The sequence below is a fragment of the Meles meles genome, chromosome 6, assembly GCF_922984935.1.
Source record: "Meles meles chromosome 6, mMelMel3.1 paternal haplotype, whole genome shotgun sequence".
NCBI classification, from domain to species: Eukaryota; Metazoa; Chordata; class Mammalia; order Carnivora; family Mustelidae; genus Meles; species Meles meles.
In genome coordinates this window covers 114781176-114796252 of record NC_060071.1, presented here as the reverse complement: position 1 = coordinate 114796252, position 15077 = coordinate 114781176, and the positions used below count along the sequence as shown (strand labels likewise).

General features: G+C 42.1%; 1 protein-coding gene across 8 annotated transcripts in view; it reads right to left on the bottom strand.

Moving 5' to 3' along the window:
- SYNE2 (spectrin repeat containing nuclear envelope protein 2) overlaps window positions 1–15077 on the bottom strand; it is a 327766-nt gene that overhangs the window by 243834 nt on the left and 68855 nt on the right. For all 8 annotated transcript variants that reach the window (XM_046009418.1, XM_046009420.1, XM_046009424.1 and 5 more), the window contains exons 3-6: window positions 2418–2479; window positions 929–1024; window positions 751–828; window positions 570–662 (exon numbers count right to left, since the gene is read on the bottom strand). In XM_046009418.1, coding sequence (XP_045865374.1) covers window positions 570–662; window positions 751–828; window positions 929–1024; window positions 2418–2479 — 329 coding nt within the window. The remainder of the gene's footprint in view (window positions 1–569; window positions 663–750; window positions 829–928; window positions 1025–2417; window positions 2480–15077) is intronic.

Below are 15077 nucleotides of genomic sequence, written 5' to 3'. Positions count from 1 at the left end.
TTGGACTGAACAAGAGTCCTCAAGACTAGGAGATTCTACGAAGTTTAGTGGATTTAAAAATTTACTCCAGAAAGGGCACCTGGGTGGCTCAGTGGGTTAAAGCCTCTGTCTTTAGCTCAGATCATGATCCCAGAGTCCTGGGATCGAGCCCTTCGTCAGGCTCTCTGCTCAGTGGGGAGCCTGCTTCCCTCTCTCTATCTGCCTGCCTCTCTGTCTACTTGTGATCTCTGTCTCTCAAATAAATAAATAAAAGTCTTTAAAAAAAAAAAAAAAATTACTCCAGAAGCTTTCTACTATCTTCTGCCACAGTAACTAAACAAAAATAAGCAAAATTTTATCATGGCAGGTTCTATTCAGACCGGTGCTGATATCATGGATCATTTAAGATATCATAATTCAGCGTTCAATTTTCAACTGCAAAAGAACATAAATGGCCAAGGTCTACCCATCAAGATTTCCTGAGTGTCCTGTTTCTGGAAAAAACTCAGGACTGAATCTTACTGCAATACCCTTATTTCCTACTGCAGTAATTAGAACAGAAATAACTTGCATGTCATCAAACTACTTACATGAAAGTGCAGTATAATCATCCAAATTAGGCCAAGAATAATGGATGGGTTTCCATCTATAATATCAGTAACATGAATATTTATTAGCTTGATCTGGAAAAGAAGAAACACGGGTTAAAAGGAGAACACATTTCACAGCATTAATTTCTCCAGTGCATCTTCAGATCAGATTCATACTCACTGATCGGTCTTTTAGGAATGTCAGGGCGTGCTCTATATTGATTCTACACTGGAATGTATTAGATCCTTTGTCTCGAGGCTACAAAATTCAAGTGAAATATATTACTTAGAAATATGGGGGGGGGGGGGAACACGTGTAAATCAACACAAGGTTTTTTAATGTCACTTTAAAAGCTTACCAACTGTTGTCCTGAGAGCACCTCCAGCAGGTCCAGGAGAACGTGCCCCTTTTTAATGTCTGCAAACAGGTCTGACACCACCGAGGGGGGAGTGTGCTACAAAAGGTCACAGGAAAAATACTCATTCAAACGTTGGTCCGAAAACATAATCCCATAATCAAGAATCCCATAAATGGACTTTGTGGCTTTCACAAAAGCTAAAATCCAGTAGTGATTTTGTTTTTTAAGATTTTATTTATTTACTTGACAGACAGAGATCACAAGTAGGCAGAGAGACAGGCAGAGAGAGAGGAAGGGAAGCAGGCTCCCTGCTGAGCAGAGAGCCCGATGTGGGGCTCAATCCCAGGACCCTGGGATCATGACCTGAGCCAAAGGCAGAGGCTTTAACCCACTGAGCCACCCAGGTGCCCCCCGGTAGTGATTTTTAATTGACAGAGTGATAGAGAACACACCGCGTTCTATGTCAAAGCACGATAAGAGAAATAGCCAACTTAATTTATCTTGTGGTAAATTTCCAGGAACACAACACTCCGGCCGCTTTCAGTGCGGGCATAAAACCTGTGCATGGAGGCGGCATGAAAGGCCTTCAAAATCAGCCGGTAGTGACCCATTTGGGGAACAGATTACATTTCTGGAGTAATCTGTTTATGAATTTACCCTTTCTAGAAAGGCATTGGTCAGGGGTGGGTAGCCTGGGAGGAGAGGCTCACTCATTTTGTCCACATTATTCCAGGCACTTGGGAGTCACTGAGAGACAAGATGACACAGTGATTAAGATGAAGGCACCTGCGGGCGCCTGGGTGGCTCAGTGGGTTAAGCCCCTGCCTTCCACTCAGGTCATGACCCCAGGGTCCTGGGATGGAGCCCTGCATCTGGCTCTCTGCTCAGCAGGGAGTCTGCTTCTCTCTCTCCCTCTGCCACTACCCACCACTTGTGCTTGCTCTCTCTCTCTCTCCTTCTCTCTCAAATAAATAAAATATTTTAAAACAAACAAAAGATAAAGATCAAGGTCTCTGGACCCAGCCTGCCTGGGTTTGCATCCCAGCGCTATCACGTACAAGTGGTGTGACCTTGGGCAAGTCACATAAGTTCTTTGTGCCTTCGTTTCCTTTGTTTTTTTTAAACAGGAATAACACTTATGGGGATGTTTTAAGGTCCCGTAAATGTGACGCAAGTTGACACCATTTAGGACAGTGTTTTTAACATATAACACTCCATACGTATGAATCATTTTTTTTGTTATTATTATACTGGGTTTTATAAAGCTATTGTTGCTTTAAATATTTTTATAGCACTGTCTCCCATACCCTTAACAAAGGTGTCTCTTTTTTTCTGCTGGGGAGAGGGGCAGGGAGTAACGAACACATCTAAACAAGATCAAGGTGATTTCAGTACATTCTTTCAGCCTTGCCATTTTGAGGACCCAAAGGGAGGGAAGGAGGAGTAACTTAAATATATCTGTAGCTTTATTTGCTCTTTTTTTCCTCACCTTTGCCAACTGTGAGTTGATCCAGCAGGTAAAGGTTTTCTTCTGAGTGTCCTCCTGTTGCGCTGTTGAAAAAGGACAATGGCAGTTACAAAAATGAGAAGCCTCAGAAACCTTTTCAATGTATCAGAGCTTCAAAGGTCTACCCCTCTGGGGATGTGTGCCTAGTCCACAACCCCTCCAGCTTTCTAGGACTGGGTGTAAACCTCCAGTGTTTGTTCAAGGAGTGCTTTGGAAACAGCGTGTTGATACGAGGTATTTTTGATCACTGCAAGCTAGCTAAGAGACCATGACTTTTAATAGTGTTTCCTGACAAAAGGCACTACGTCCCCACGTGGTCTTGGCAGTGTGGTCTGAGGAACTGAGAAGAGAGAGAAGACCTCCGCACCCAAAAGCAAAAGCCGCAGCGATGTAAAGACAAACCCCAGAACACCCGATGACATTTGGAAAGGCTCATAAAGGTGTGGGCAGTTTAGTCTTGACACTTGCAGGATTTCTCCCGGAGGCTATGTTGTCACTGGACTCAACAGTCAATGAGCTCCAATTAGAGTCCGAGCAGTTTCCTGGTAGAATAAGGTAATAAGCTCTGGCCTCCAGAGACCGTTAATGATTCACCTGAGAAGTGCCCGTCTTTACTCTCATTAACAGGACAGGAGTCAAGGGGAAGATCTGAACACTCCAGGTATGTCTCCCCCTCCTCGCCAGGGCAGGGGCAGGCCCCACCGCAGCACCAAGCTCCCCACCGGCCTCCTACAGCCCTCAGCAGCCAGGTCGGCTCTGCACACCGGGACTGAGTTTCCATCTCCCCACATGTCCTTAAGTGGCTGGCCCCCCAGGTAAGGACAGATACCCAGCCCTCCCTGCACCCAGCGCTCGCAGACTTGTCACCACCATCTACCTGGAGGTCAGCAGGTCTCATCCCAGCACACACGCGCACGCACACACAGCAAGGCACGCACACGCATGCACACACAAGCACACGCACGCCCCGGGCTCTCAGGTTCCCCTTCGTTCTCTCACTCTAAGTTAAGTAAGACTCCACACATGCCTCCATTTTTCTCACCTCCCACCTTGTCCTTAACTCCCGAACCCCGTCTGCTGGTGATGAGCCCGTGGTATACCATCCACAAAATCCTGCGTCCAAACCCTCTCCGCCAGGCGTTGCCTCTCTGCCCTTCCTGAAAACTGGCTCCCTCGAGTGCTGGCTCTGTCTCTCTTACGTAAGCCCCTTGGACCTTGGGGGCCTTGCTCCTTGCAGCTACTTCCAGATCATTCTCCACTCTCTTTGTCCCGATGTCATCATCAGATCATCAGACAGACCCCCTGTTAGAGTCATCTACAGGCCTCTGTCCATTCCTCATGATTTCTCAAACATTTTAGTTCCTTCTCCAATGTCCTCTCCCCAGTACAACTCCTAATTCTTGGCAATTTCAACATACATAGTAATGAAGCCCCCAACCTCCTGGTCCCTCCGTTTTATTCTCCTTCTCCAATAAACTTGTCTTCTGCTCTGCTTCCATCACTGGCTGTTGTAGTCCTACCCCACACCTGATCATTACTGGTAAGTGCAACTCCTCACAGTCTCGATTTTGTGCATCTCTACAACAGCCCCTAGCTTTTCAGTTCCTTCCCTTGAGTGCCCCCACTCCAACAATCTTTGGCGTCCATCAGCAACTCCAAGCCATGGATTCTGCCTGCTTTGCACTGTCCTTCGCCCTCACTGATAGTTTTCCTCCCATCCTTTTCCAGCTGCTCCCTCATCAAGGTCACCATGAACCGCCCCAGCACCCCCGCACCCACCCATCTTAGACTAGAACCAATGTTCTATTCTCAGCCTTCACCTTTCTGGACCCTACACTCTTGCTTTTTCTCCTGTATCACAAGCTGCCTTCTCTCTTTCGCTCATACTTCACAGCCAATGCCTTGGGAAATCTCTTCCGTCCCCCTCCAGAATGTATTCAGGATATGACCACTTCTCACCAACCCCACGGGCATTACTGCCCTCGATCCCTAACAGGTCTCCCTCCTTCAAGCCTTGCCCTCAACATACTATTCTCAAGCAGCAGCCAGAGTGATGTTGCTAAAACGTTAATTCAGACCAGGAAACTCCCCTGCTCACAATCCTGCGAGGGCTCCTCACCTCACTCCTTAAGATGGCTACAAGTCTGACACCCACTCCCTTTTTTCATGCCCCTGGCTCATTCCACTCCAGCCACTCTGGCCTCCCTCTTTTTCTCAAACTCCCCAGAAATATTCCCATCTTAGGGCTTTGCCCTAACTGTCCTTTCTCCCAGGAATGCTCTTATTACAGATATCCCCACAAGCCTAATTCCCATCCTATTGAAAGTTGTAATATCTCCACTCTTGCTTCCCTTTGTTTGCTCTATTTTTTCCTACAGCACTTACCGCCTTTTAACATCCTACTTAAGTTATAGATGTTGTATGTTCATCATTCTATGTCTTGCTCTTCTCCCAAAAGAAAATAACCCACACACAGATAAAGCTGTTTTGTCTGTGATCTATTCTGAGTGCCTAGAGGAACCTGACCCATAACAGACTCTAAAGAAACATTTGCTAAAAGAATAATAATAATAATAGTTTAATTAATAATATTAAATTGATTGAAATAATAAAACTAAATTATAATTAAATTAAAATTAGTAAATGATAATTTCACTGATTATTATGTTGTTTTATTTACTATACCAAGACAGTCTAATCTACCTTTATGTGTTTATATTGTTTTTTTAATTGTCTGATCTACATTCTAATACATTTTCTTTTACCTCTTCCACTCTCCTTTATTAATCTCTAGCTACCACGGTTTTAACAAACTGAAATAGTTGGTATGACATCTAATTGGAGTTCTTAAAAATTTTTTAATCTGATGGGAGTTCAGATTGAGGAACTAAAGAGAATCAGTAAATGTATTTTCGGGTGTTTATAATCCTGACTAATTAAAGATTAAAGATGCACTTGGCCTCATTGGATTTTTTTTTCTTATCTTTTTAAATCCACTTCATTTTCCCGTATTACCAGCTTAAATTAGTTATAGCCCAGTAATTCACTCAGTACAGGGTACTCAATAATTGTTAGCTCAACTGAACGGAGTTCAGGCAAGCCAACTGGATAGTGTTAAGCTTTTGAAAGTTATTTGTTTTATGTAAACAAAAGAATTACAAAGAAGCACAATTTTGTCCTATAGTTCAAAATGTTACATCTTCTAGAATCTTCGAGATATGTCTTCATTGCTTTTTCTCCTAGTATTAGTAGACGATTCAACAATATTTTTAAGCATATATTGAAACATTTAAACAAAAATTGAAGGTTAATTTTGCTTCTCAACAGAAAAAAAGTAGAGAGTAGTTTTGATGATCCCAGGATCAAGTTACCAGCACACAATGTACATTAATCAAGGCCACCGATAAAAACGGGGAGGGACCTATCTACAATATTATAACAATAAAGCAGAAATCCAAATCCAAACCAAAACAAACAAACAAACAAAAACCAAAGATGACTCTTCTTATCCCTAAGGGACCAAGAGAGATTTTTCTTTCTAGGTGATAAAGTGTGAAAAAGAAACAAATCAGAATGCTGCTAGGTCCAGGAGAGAAAAGTGCACTTTAGCAGAGTTACATGGGGGAGAAGAGGGGGGCCTCTGTGGAAGGTGGGTAAAATCATCTTGGAAAGGGTGAACCACTGGCACAAAACTACTAAAAGACCTTTGCATGCCTGTGCCCGGGGACTTTTAGTGTTCCACATCCACCTGGAAACCCCAGTCACCTGAACTATTTCCAGGTAATATGAGGGATCATTTCATTTTCATGCGATGTTACACAGAAAGGGTCTTGGTACTGGGAAAACAGAAATGAACTTTCCTAGGCTGAGAAACAGGCAGGGACACCAGGACTCTAAGTGGATTGTTCAAACTGGGTGCACCTAATCCAGTCCAGACAGGGACATAAACTGAAAACAAAACTTTTCCGAAGAAAACCCTACGTTATTCCTGTCCTAATTTGATAAAATCTAATGGAAACCAGGGGGAAAACAAAAAGAGAAGCTGCCAAAACAAATCCCCACCGGTACTCTCCAGTTTAGCAAAGAAAACAAAGCCCAAGTGAAATCTTCAGAAAAGGATTTAGAAAAGAAACTTCATGGCTTTTAACAAACTCATTGTGCACATTTAGAGAACAACTCTAAATTTCATCATCCTAGAAATCAGAACCCTTCAAATGCAACAAGGACCCTTTGCTGAATGGCAAACAAAGATGTCCCAAGTACAATTAAAACACCTTTGCAACAGCTGAATTAAATGGTTTAGTACATGCCATTTTATTTGTCCCTTGACATACTTTTCTCACATTTTCATACTGTCTTATCCCTGAAAAGCACTATTAATTCAACAGCAGCCAGAGCCAAACAGCTCACCCTATGGCAGGATAAGTAACCATTTGTTCCTTTCAAAGGCTGACCCATTGGGAAAAAAAATAATTGAGAACCAACTGCTTTATAAAGCAACTTAATTTGAGTGGGTGAGATTTTTTTTTTCCCAACTGCCAGATTTTATTTTGTAATTTCGGGGGTAAGTTTCTAATAAAGTAGTAAAACACTTCTCAAAATGGCATGTAGAGAATAGAATCAGCAGCTGTTAGGAATTTTAAAAAAGTGAAAGAATTAAAAAGAATAGTAAAATCTAGTCAAATGATGGATTTCTCTGTAAAACGCCAAGGAATTGAGAGTGAGAAATTCTCCATCCTGATTTTTAAGGCAAAAAAGAAATATGGATAATGTAGAAAAATGTAGTAAATTTTATTCAGACCCATGCTGATATCCATGACTATCATTCTTGGAAAATATCGGACTGAATTTGAGAAGCAAGACAGAGTAGGCAAAGGTTTTCTCTAGACGTCATTACCATAAAAATACATTTAATCCCCGAGTTTGTTCTTATTCAATCTGCCTTTTGTGAGCTGGCAACACATAGCCTTCCTTAGCTGGAAGGCACCTTAAAGGAAAACAAATTGAGTTAAGCTCAGTTAAGAAGTATGGATTTTAAATTCACTATAAGCTTCCCAGGAAAACTACAAGGCTAGGGAGCGTCACATGAGAGTTAATTTAAAATGTTGACTCTCCCCCAAGTAATTAATTACTTAGTTAATTAATTGAAATGTTGACTCCAGCAGTCCTCCCCGGAAGCAGGAAGTTCAAAAGCAGTTACACCTCAGAATCCCTTTAAACACCAAGCAACGTGTTATTACAATGTGGCTTATCCAAGAATGTCCTCTCCTGCATGAGTCCCTGAGGAAGGTTTGCAATCTCCTTCTATCCAGGGATTTCTTCTCCTTCTATTATTGGTTTATTGCTAACAGATTTACTGCACTTGGCTCCAGATTCACTCCTTTGATCTGTCATTCTCCTCATTAAAATCTTTTGATCATTCCTTCATTCCTTAGTGAATAAATTCTAAATTCTTAGCCTAACATTCTAGGTCATTCATAGTTTCCTCCAGTCTAATTTTCCTGACTCATCTCCCATGACTTCTCTACACATATCCTACTTTTCCAGCAAATTGGAAATCCACAATTCCCCAGTTAAGTTTCACTCAAAGTTTCACTCTTTTCTTCATTCCCATGCCATGTATCCTCTGGAACGTCCAATCCTCCTCACCTCCCACTTACAAAAACTCAGCACCCAGCACAAAGTACACGCTGGGCATTCAATCGACATCTGTTAAAATAAGACATACTGTATTCAAATGCCCCCCCTGTTCCTAAAGAGAAATAGATATAATCTCTTCTAGTTCTAATCTTCCAAGCAATTTACTGCATTTTTTCTTATTGTTATTAAAAAGTGATATATAATACTCATAAAACATTTTTCCAAGCAGTACTCAAAATTAAAAGTTAATCTTAATTCCCTCAAACCTCCCATTTTCCTTTCCCAGAGACAACATTAATTAAGTTTCCTGTACATCCTTCTAGACAGATTAAATATAAAGAACATAAATTCTAAAAGGGCAAGGATTTGTTTAGGTTGGTCACTGGGTCACTAGCTTCTAGAATAGTATCTCGAAAGTAGGAGTACCTCAGTCAATATTTGTTGAATGAATGTATGTATATGTAAATTAAATGAATATACATGATAGCTTCATTTCTTAAGTTGATAATTCAAAAAGCAGAGATTTAGGTATACTTCTTTAAATTAAAAAGCATCTGCTAAGCTATAAGAAATATTTTAAAAGGAGAGCCTAACCTTTCCAAATTACCAGAAAGTAAGAAAAAAATATCTGGCCAATAAAAAGAACAAAATAGATACATATGTACTGATATGGATATATTCTTAATTGAAAAAAAGCAAGCTGTAACATAGTATGTTTACTCCTATTCTATCTGTATTTTTTTTTTTAAGATTTTTAAGTAACTTCTACACTGAAGGTTTGAACTTATAACCCTGAGATACAGAATCACATGGTCTACCGACTGAGCCAGCCAGGTGCCCTTCTATCTGTATTTTTATTATTAAAGGACAGTTCTGTGTATGGCCCAACAGCCTACATTCTACCTTATGATAATTACTACTTGCTGCTCATATACTACAGCCACATAAGGACATGTGGTTCCTCTCCTACTCAATGTATGAACTTTAAAGTTAAACATTGATGCTTTTGTGGTTTTGCTTCCCCTTAGCACAGTGCCTTGTACATAAGAAGGAATCATTAAGGGGTGCCTGGGTGGCTCAATTGTTAAGTGTCTGCCTTGGGCTCAGGTCATGGTCCCAGGGTCTTTGGTTTGAGCACCACATGGGATCCCTGTTCAGTAGCAAGTCTGCTTCTCTCTCTCCCACTCCCCTTGCTTGTGTTCCCTCTCTCGCTGTCTCTTTTTCTCTGTCAAATAAATAAAATAAAATCTTTTTTTTTTTTTTAAGTACTCAGTGGGGCGCCTGGGTGGCTCAGTGGATTAAAGCCTCTGCCTTCGGCTCAGGTCGTGATCCCAGGGTCCTGGGATGGAGCCCCACATTGGGCTCTCGGCTCAGTGGGGAGCCTGCTTCCCTCTCTCTCTCTGTCTGCCTCTCTGCCTACTTCTGATCTCTCTCTCTCTCTGGGTCAAATAAATAAAATCTTAAAAAAAAAAAAGTACTCAAATATTTGCCGACTGAAAGACTTATTAAGTATTAAGAGTATTAAGATCAAACCATCTTACTGTGGAGAAGAATAATTTACTGACAACAGTTACTAGACCTATGTTTTGTCCTGATCATTGCTTTAATAAACCCTGGACAATTTCTTTCTTTGAAGAATAAAATGCCTTGAACAAAAGGGCAGGTGCTATAATGAGACCCTGTTGTCATTCCTTAAAACAACAATGCCAACTCACTGTCCTACTGGGACAGAAATGGTAAGGATAACTAAATCTGAAAAATAATGTGACACCTTTTAGCCATTTGCCCCAACAGCCATCTCAAAGAATCTTAATCAAGCTGTTGGCCAATAGAAACGGAACTTAAAATAATAAGGCCACCTCTTTAATTGTTTCTCATGGAGATGACAACAAACAGAAATAAATGAAGAAACAAAGGGAATAAAACCACATAGGCATGCACAATCAAAATAAGAAAAGCCTAAAATATTTGAAGAATAAACAGGAAAAGGTGTGTTACTGAACTACAAAAGGGGAAGCTATTAACTAACAGAAAAAGCAGGGGGACAATTTATTACACATTTTCTTGCAACCAACCATGAGCAAACAAAAAAGCCAGCAAGAAAAATAAATCATACCAAGACTGAGATTCCGCTGATAAACGAGAAGAGTTGAGTTTAGAAGGTAACACCTGGCTAACAAAACTCATAAGCACAGCATGCAACCGTATCTCAATCTCAACAGTTTTTTTTTTTTTAAGATTTATTTATTTCAGGGGCACCTGGGTGGCTCAGTGGGTTAAAGCCTCTGCCTTCGGCTCAGGTCATGATCTTAGGGTCCTGGGATCGAGCCCCACATCGGGCTCTCTGCTCAGCAGGGAGCCTGCTTCCTCCTCTCTCTCTCTGTCTGCCTCTCTGCCTACTTGTGATCTGTCTCTCTGTCAAATAAATAAATAAAATCTAAAAAAAAAAACCTCTGCCTTCGGCTCAGGTCATAATCTCAGGATCCTGGTACTGAATCCCACACGAGGCTCTCTGCTCAGCAGGGAGTCTGCTTCCCCCCCACCCCGACCCCTGCCTGCTGCTCTGCCTACTTGTGATTTCCCTCTCTGTCAAATAAATTTGAAAGAGAGAGAGAGAGAGAGAAGAGGGAGGTGCAGAATCTTGAGCAGACTCCCTGCTGAGCGTGGAGCCCAACACCATGATCCATGAGATCATGACCTGAACTGAAACCAAGAGTCAGACACTTAATCCACTGAGCTACCCAAGCACCCCCCCAACACTCTCTTATGTCAATATCCTTCCCCTGGAGAATCTGTGTCGGCATTACCGCAAAAACAGTACTCACCCATCAGACTCCGCATTCCAGGACTAAAGTCACACCCGCCTTCCCTCCCTCTCCCCTCGCCGGTCCTCCCCAGTGTTTCCACCTCACATATTTAATACCACCATTCTTCATCATCCCCACATACAGTCTACCACAAATCGGGCCAAATTTGCTCCCAGGTACGCTTCCTTCCTACACCACTAGGCACCACTAGGCTCCCCTAGCCCTCCCTCCCCAACTGCCATCAGACAGGGCCTGCTCCTCCCAGCTCCTCCCACAGCCAACCAGGTCTGCTCTGCTCCCTTCAATCCATTCTCTGCTTCAGCCAATAGATCTAACCTTCTTCCCCTTTTCCAAAAAAAATGAGGTAATAGCTGGGAGCCTACTTGATTAAGATGTACCTTCTCATTAGCCTACTGGCTCCATGAGAGCCTAGGTCTGTTTTTGCTCCTGCCTGAAGCACTACCACATGTAATAGGAATTCAGAAAATGTTTGTTGAATGAATAGTTCAATGGCTGGGGGAGAAGGGAGTGGGGTTTTGTGGCTATTTTTCCCCAATGTAGAGATTTTAAATACTGAATTTATTGGGGAAATATGACATACAACAAATGGTTTCTACTTTGGGCCTTAGCATGTGGAATCCAGCCTCTTCGTGTTGCCACACGAGCGAACCACACCCCGTGAAACACCTGAGATTCTCACACTGAGGCTTTTGTTTCCAGCCTCCCTGGAACATAGCTCCTGGCTCTCTCTGCATAAGCAAACCTTGTATTTCTACCACATGCAAATGAGCCCAGAATACAGATAAAATGCCTAGAATTTGGGGTGCTATTTGCTCTTCTCTTTCTCACCCTCTTGACTCATCTGAGTTGCTCAACAGATATTTGTGGAATGAATAAACCAAAGAAACAACTCCGTTTCTTTCAACACGTATTTCTTACTCCTTACTACCTTTCATCTACTATATAAAACTGAGTGCTTTTCTTTTGAAAATCATGACGTGTGAGCCTGAGCCCTGATTTCTGAGAACAAAAGAACCAGACCACACTGAAGTGATCCGTGCTATGATCACAAATCTAGGGTTCTTACAATTTGAATGCCAGCAAATTACTGAGAGTCAATGATTGAGTTCAGAGTTCTAGGTCCCAACTCCCAGAGTCTCTGATTCAAGGAAATCACACAGCTCACTCTGAGAAACACCTCTGTAACTGGACTGATTTACACATGTGATTTATTCCTGAGACAACACAAGGGAACAGGAAAGGCTTAGCAAAAATAGGGATGAAAGGGGCGCCTGGGTGGCTCAGTGGGTTAAAGCCTCTGCCTTCAGCTCAGGTCATGATCCCAGGGTCCTGGGATCAAGCCCCACATGGGGCTCTCTGCTCTGCGGGGAGCCTGCTTTTTCCTCTCTCTCTGCCTGCCTGTGATCTCTGTCAAATAAATAAATAAAATCTTTTTTAAAAAATAGGGATGAAATAATATATTATATTATAATATAATGTAACTCAATACAAATCTGTGATCATATATAGGTATCCTAAGACACACTTGAAGGAGCTCAGAAGGCTTGCTGAACCAACTTGTGTCCAGCAGTAAGGAGGAATTCAGAGTAAGGAACAATGACATCATTTCATTAAACACTTCCAATGAAGTGGTCAGGCAGGCATTCTGGGAGAAATGAGAAAATGGTAGCTCCCAGAAGATGAAGGATTTTTAATCACTCATTCAATAAACACTTATTGAAAGTGCCTTATGTCCTATATGCTGTGCTGTAGATCTCACATCTGGTAGAACATTCATATCCAGATTTGACTAATACCAAAATCCATGTTTTTTTCATCATAATTAAAACTCAGCTGAAATGTTGGTTCCATGGCCCCTCCAGCTTAGCATCCTATCTCTCTCCCCTACATTAAACCCAAACTTCTTCAAAGTATTATGTATACCTGCTATCTTCACATCCTTACCTACGACTTACTTTTCAACTCACTAAGAGAAAACTAGCTTCAACCCCAACTACTCCATCTGATTCTCGGTGAGGCTACCTGTAATATTCTCATTGCTCAAACTCCTGGGTATTTCTCAGAACATACTAGGTATCTTGAAACTTCTGATACTGCTTACTACCCTCTCCTTCTTGAAATGTTCTCCTTCATTGGTTTCCATGATTATCACACTCACCTGGTTTTCTTCCTACTTCTAGTGATAGCCCTATAACTCTGTTATAGCTTGTTTTGCTTCTTCAATCTCTATAATGTTCTCTTTTTCTAGATATTTTCATCTACTCCATAGGACCGAATTACTGTTTACATACTAATGACTTTCAAATTTTATTGTCAGCCCAGGTGTCTGCTCTTGAGTTTCATGGGTATCCCCACTTAGTTATTCCACAGACACTTCAAACTCAACGTTGCCAGAAGGGAGTCGTCATCTCTAACTGCCTCCCTCACCAAAGGTGTTCTTCAGGATTTTTTTTTTTTAAGATTTTATTTATTTATTTGACAGAGGGAGAGATCACAAGTAGGCAGAGAGGCAGGCAGAGAGAGGAAGGGAAGCAGGCTTCCTGCTGAGCCGAGAGCCCGATGTGCGGCTTGATCCCAGGAGCCTGAGACCATGACCTGAGCCGAAGGCAGAGGCTTAACCCACTGAGCCACCCAGGCGCCCAGGATTTTTTTTTTTTTTTTCAGCAAATGCTTCCATGATCCACTCTTCTGCCCAAGGATAAACCTGAATCATCTTTAATACTTCCCTCACCTCCCTCTCCCATACCCAGTCAATCAAAAAGACCTAATGATTACCCAAATAAACCTAAAATTAAGATAAAATTTAAGAATTTAAAGAATGTAAAGCCCAAGGTATCTCTTGATACCTATCTCTCTCCATCCTGGTGGGCACCTCCTGGATCAGGACACCATTATCTCTCAGCTGACCCACCCTAACAGACTTCCACTGGTCATTCTATCTCCACATTCCCTCCCATAAGACCACACCCCACAATGCAGCCCGTGATTTCTAAAACCAGTTCTGAATATGTCTCCACTCGCGATCCTTCAATCACTTCTTCTTGGTCTTAGGAAATAACTCAAACCCCTATATATTCCCATGACCTTTTATAACTTCCTCTGTTCACTTTCTCCTTCAAAATGCAATCCTTGGTCTCACTGAGCATCCATTTCCTTGAATGTGCCATGTTCAGCCCACCTTCTGCCTTTACTATGCTGCTACCACTGTCTGGGGCACTTGCCTCATCTCTACCCTGTTCATGTGCTAACATACTTTCGGTCTAAAACTTAGAAACCACTTTCCCTGGGAAGCCGTCCCTGACCCTCAAGACTGGTGGGTGCCCCTACTCTGTACTTCCAGCATACCATGTCTTCTCTCTCCCGTAGCACACCCATATCATCCCATAATAGTCTATGCGCTTGCTGTCTCCCTTTAATCAGAAGAAACATCGTAGGACAGCACATTCTGTGTCATCCTGTGTGTTCGGTACAGTGTCCTGTACACCGGAGTTGTTCAAAAACACTTGTCAATGATGAATGGACAAATAAATGAATTGGGATCTAAAGCTAGATTAACCTATACTTAGAAAAAGCTTAAAAAATAATGTAGTATCTCTTACCTTGAAAAGTCCTATGTTTCTCTTCAACAGGTATATCTCTGCTCCCCTTCACAGCAACATTTCTTCAAAGTGTTGGTTAAATCATTGTCTCTACTTCCTCACCTCCATCCTCTCTCCAACCCACGGCAGTCAGGCCTCCATCTCCACCACTAGAGTATGGCTAACCCTGTGAGAGCCACCAACTAATTCTCTGAATCCAATCCACGGGCCGTTTCTCTTCAATGTGGTTGAATTACCTCCTTTTTTTGTTTTGTTTTATTTTTGTTTTTAAGATCTTGTTTATTTATTTGAGAGTGAGCCAGCAAGCAAGAGCAAGGGGGATGGGCAGAAGGAGAGGAAAAAGCAGACTCGATCCCAGGACCCTGAGATCATGACCTGAGCCAAAGGCAGACAACTGAGCCATGTAGGCACCACCCCCTGGTTTTAGAAATATCTTCTTCTAGAGGTTTCCATGCCATCACACTGGCCTGGTTTTCCTCCTTTGGCCTTAGCTACTCCTTCTCTGTGTCCCTTGCTTTTCTTCCTCTTCTGCTTGAACTCGAAACACTGAAAGATCCAAATGGTCAGACCACACC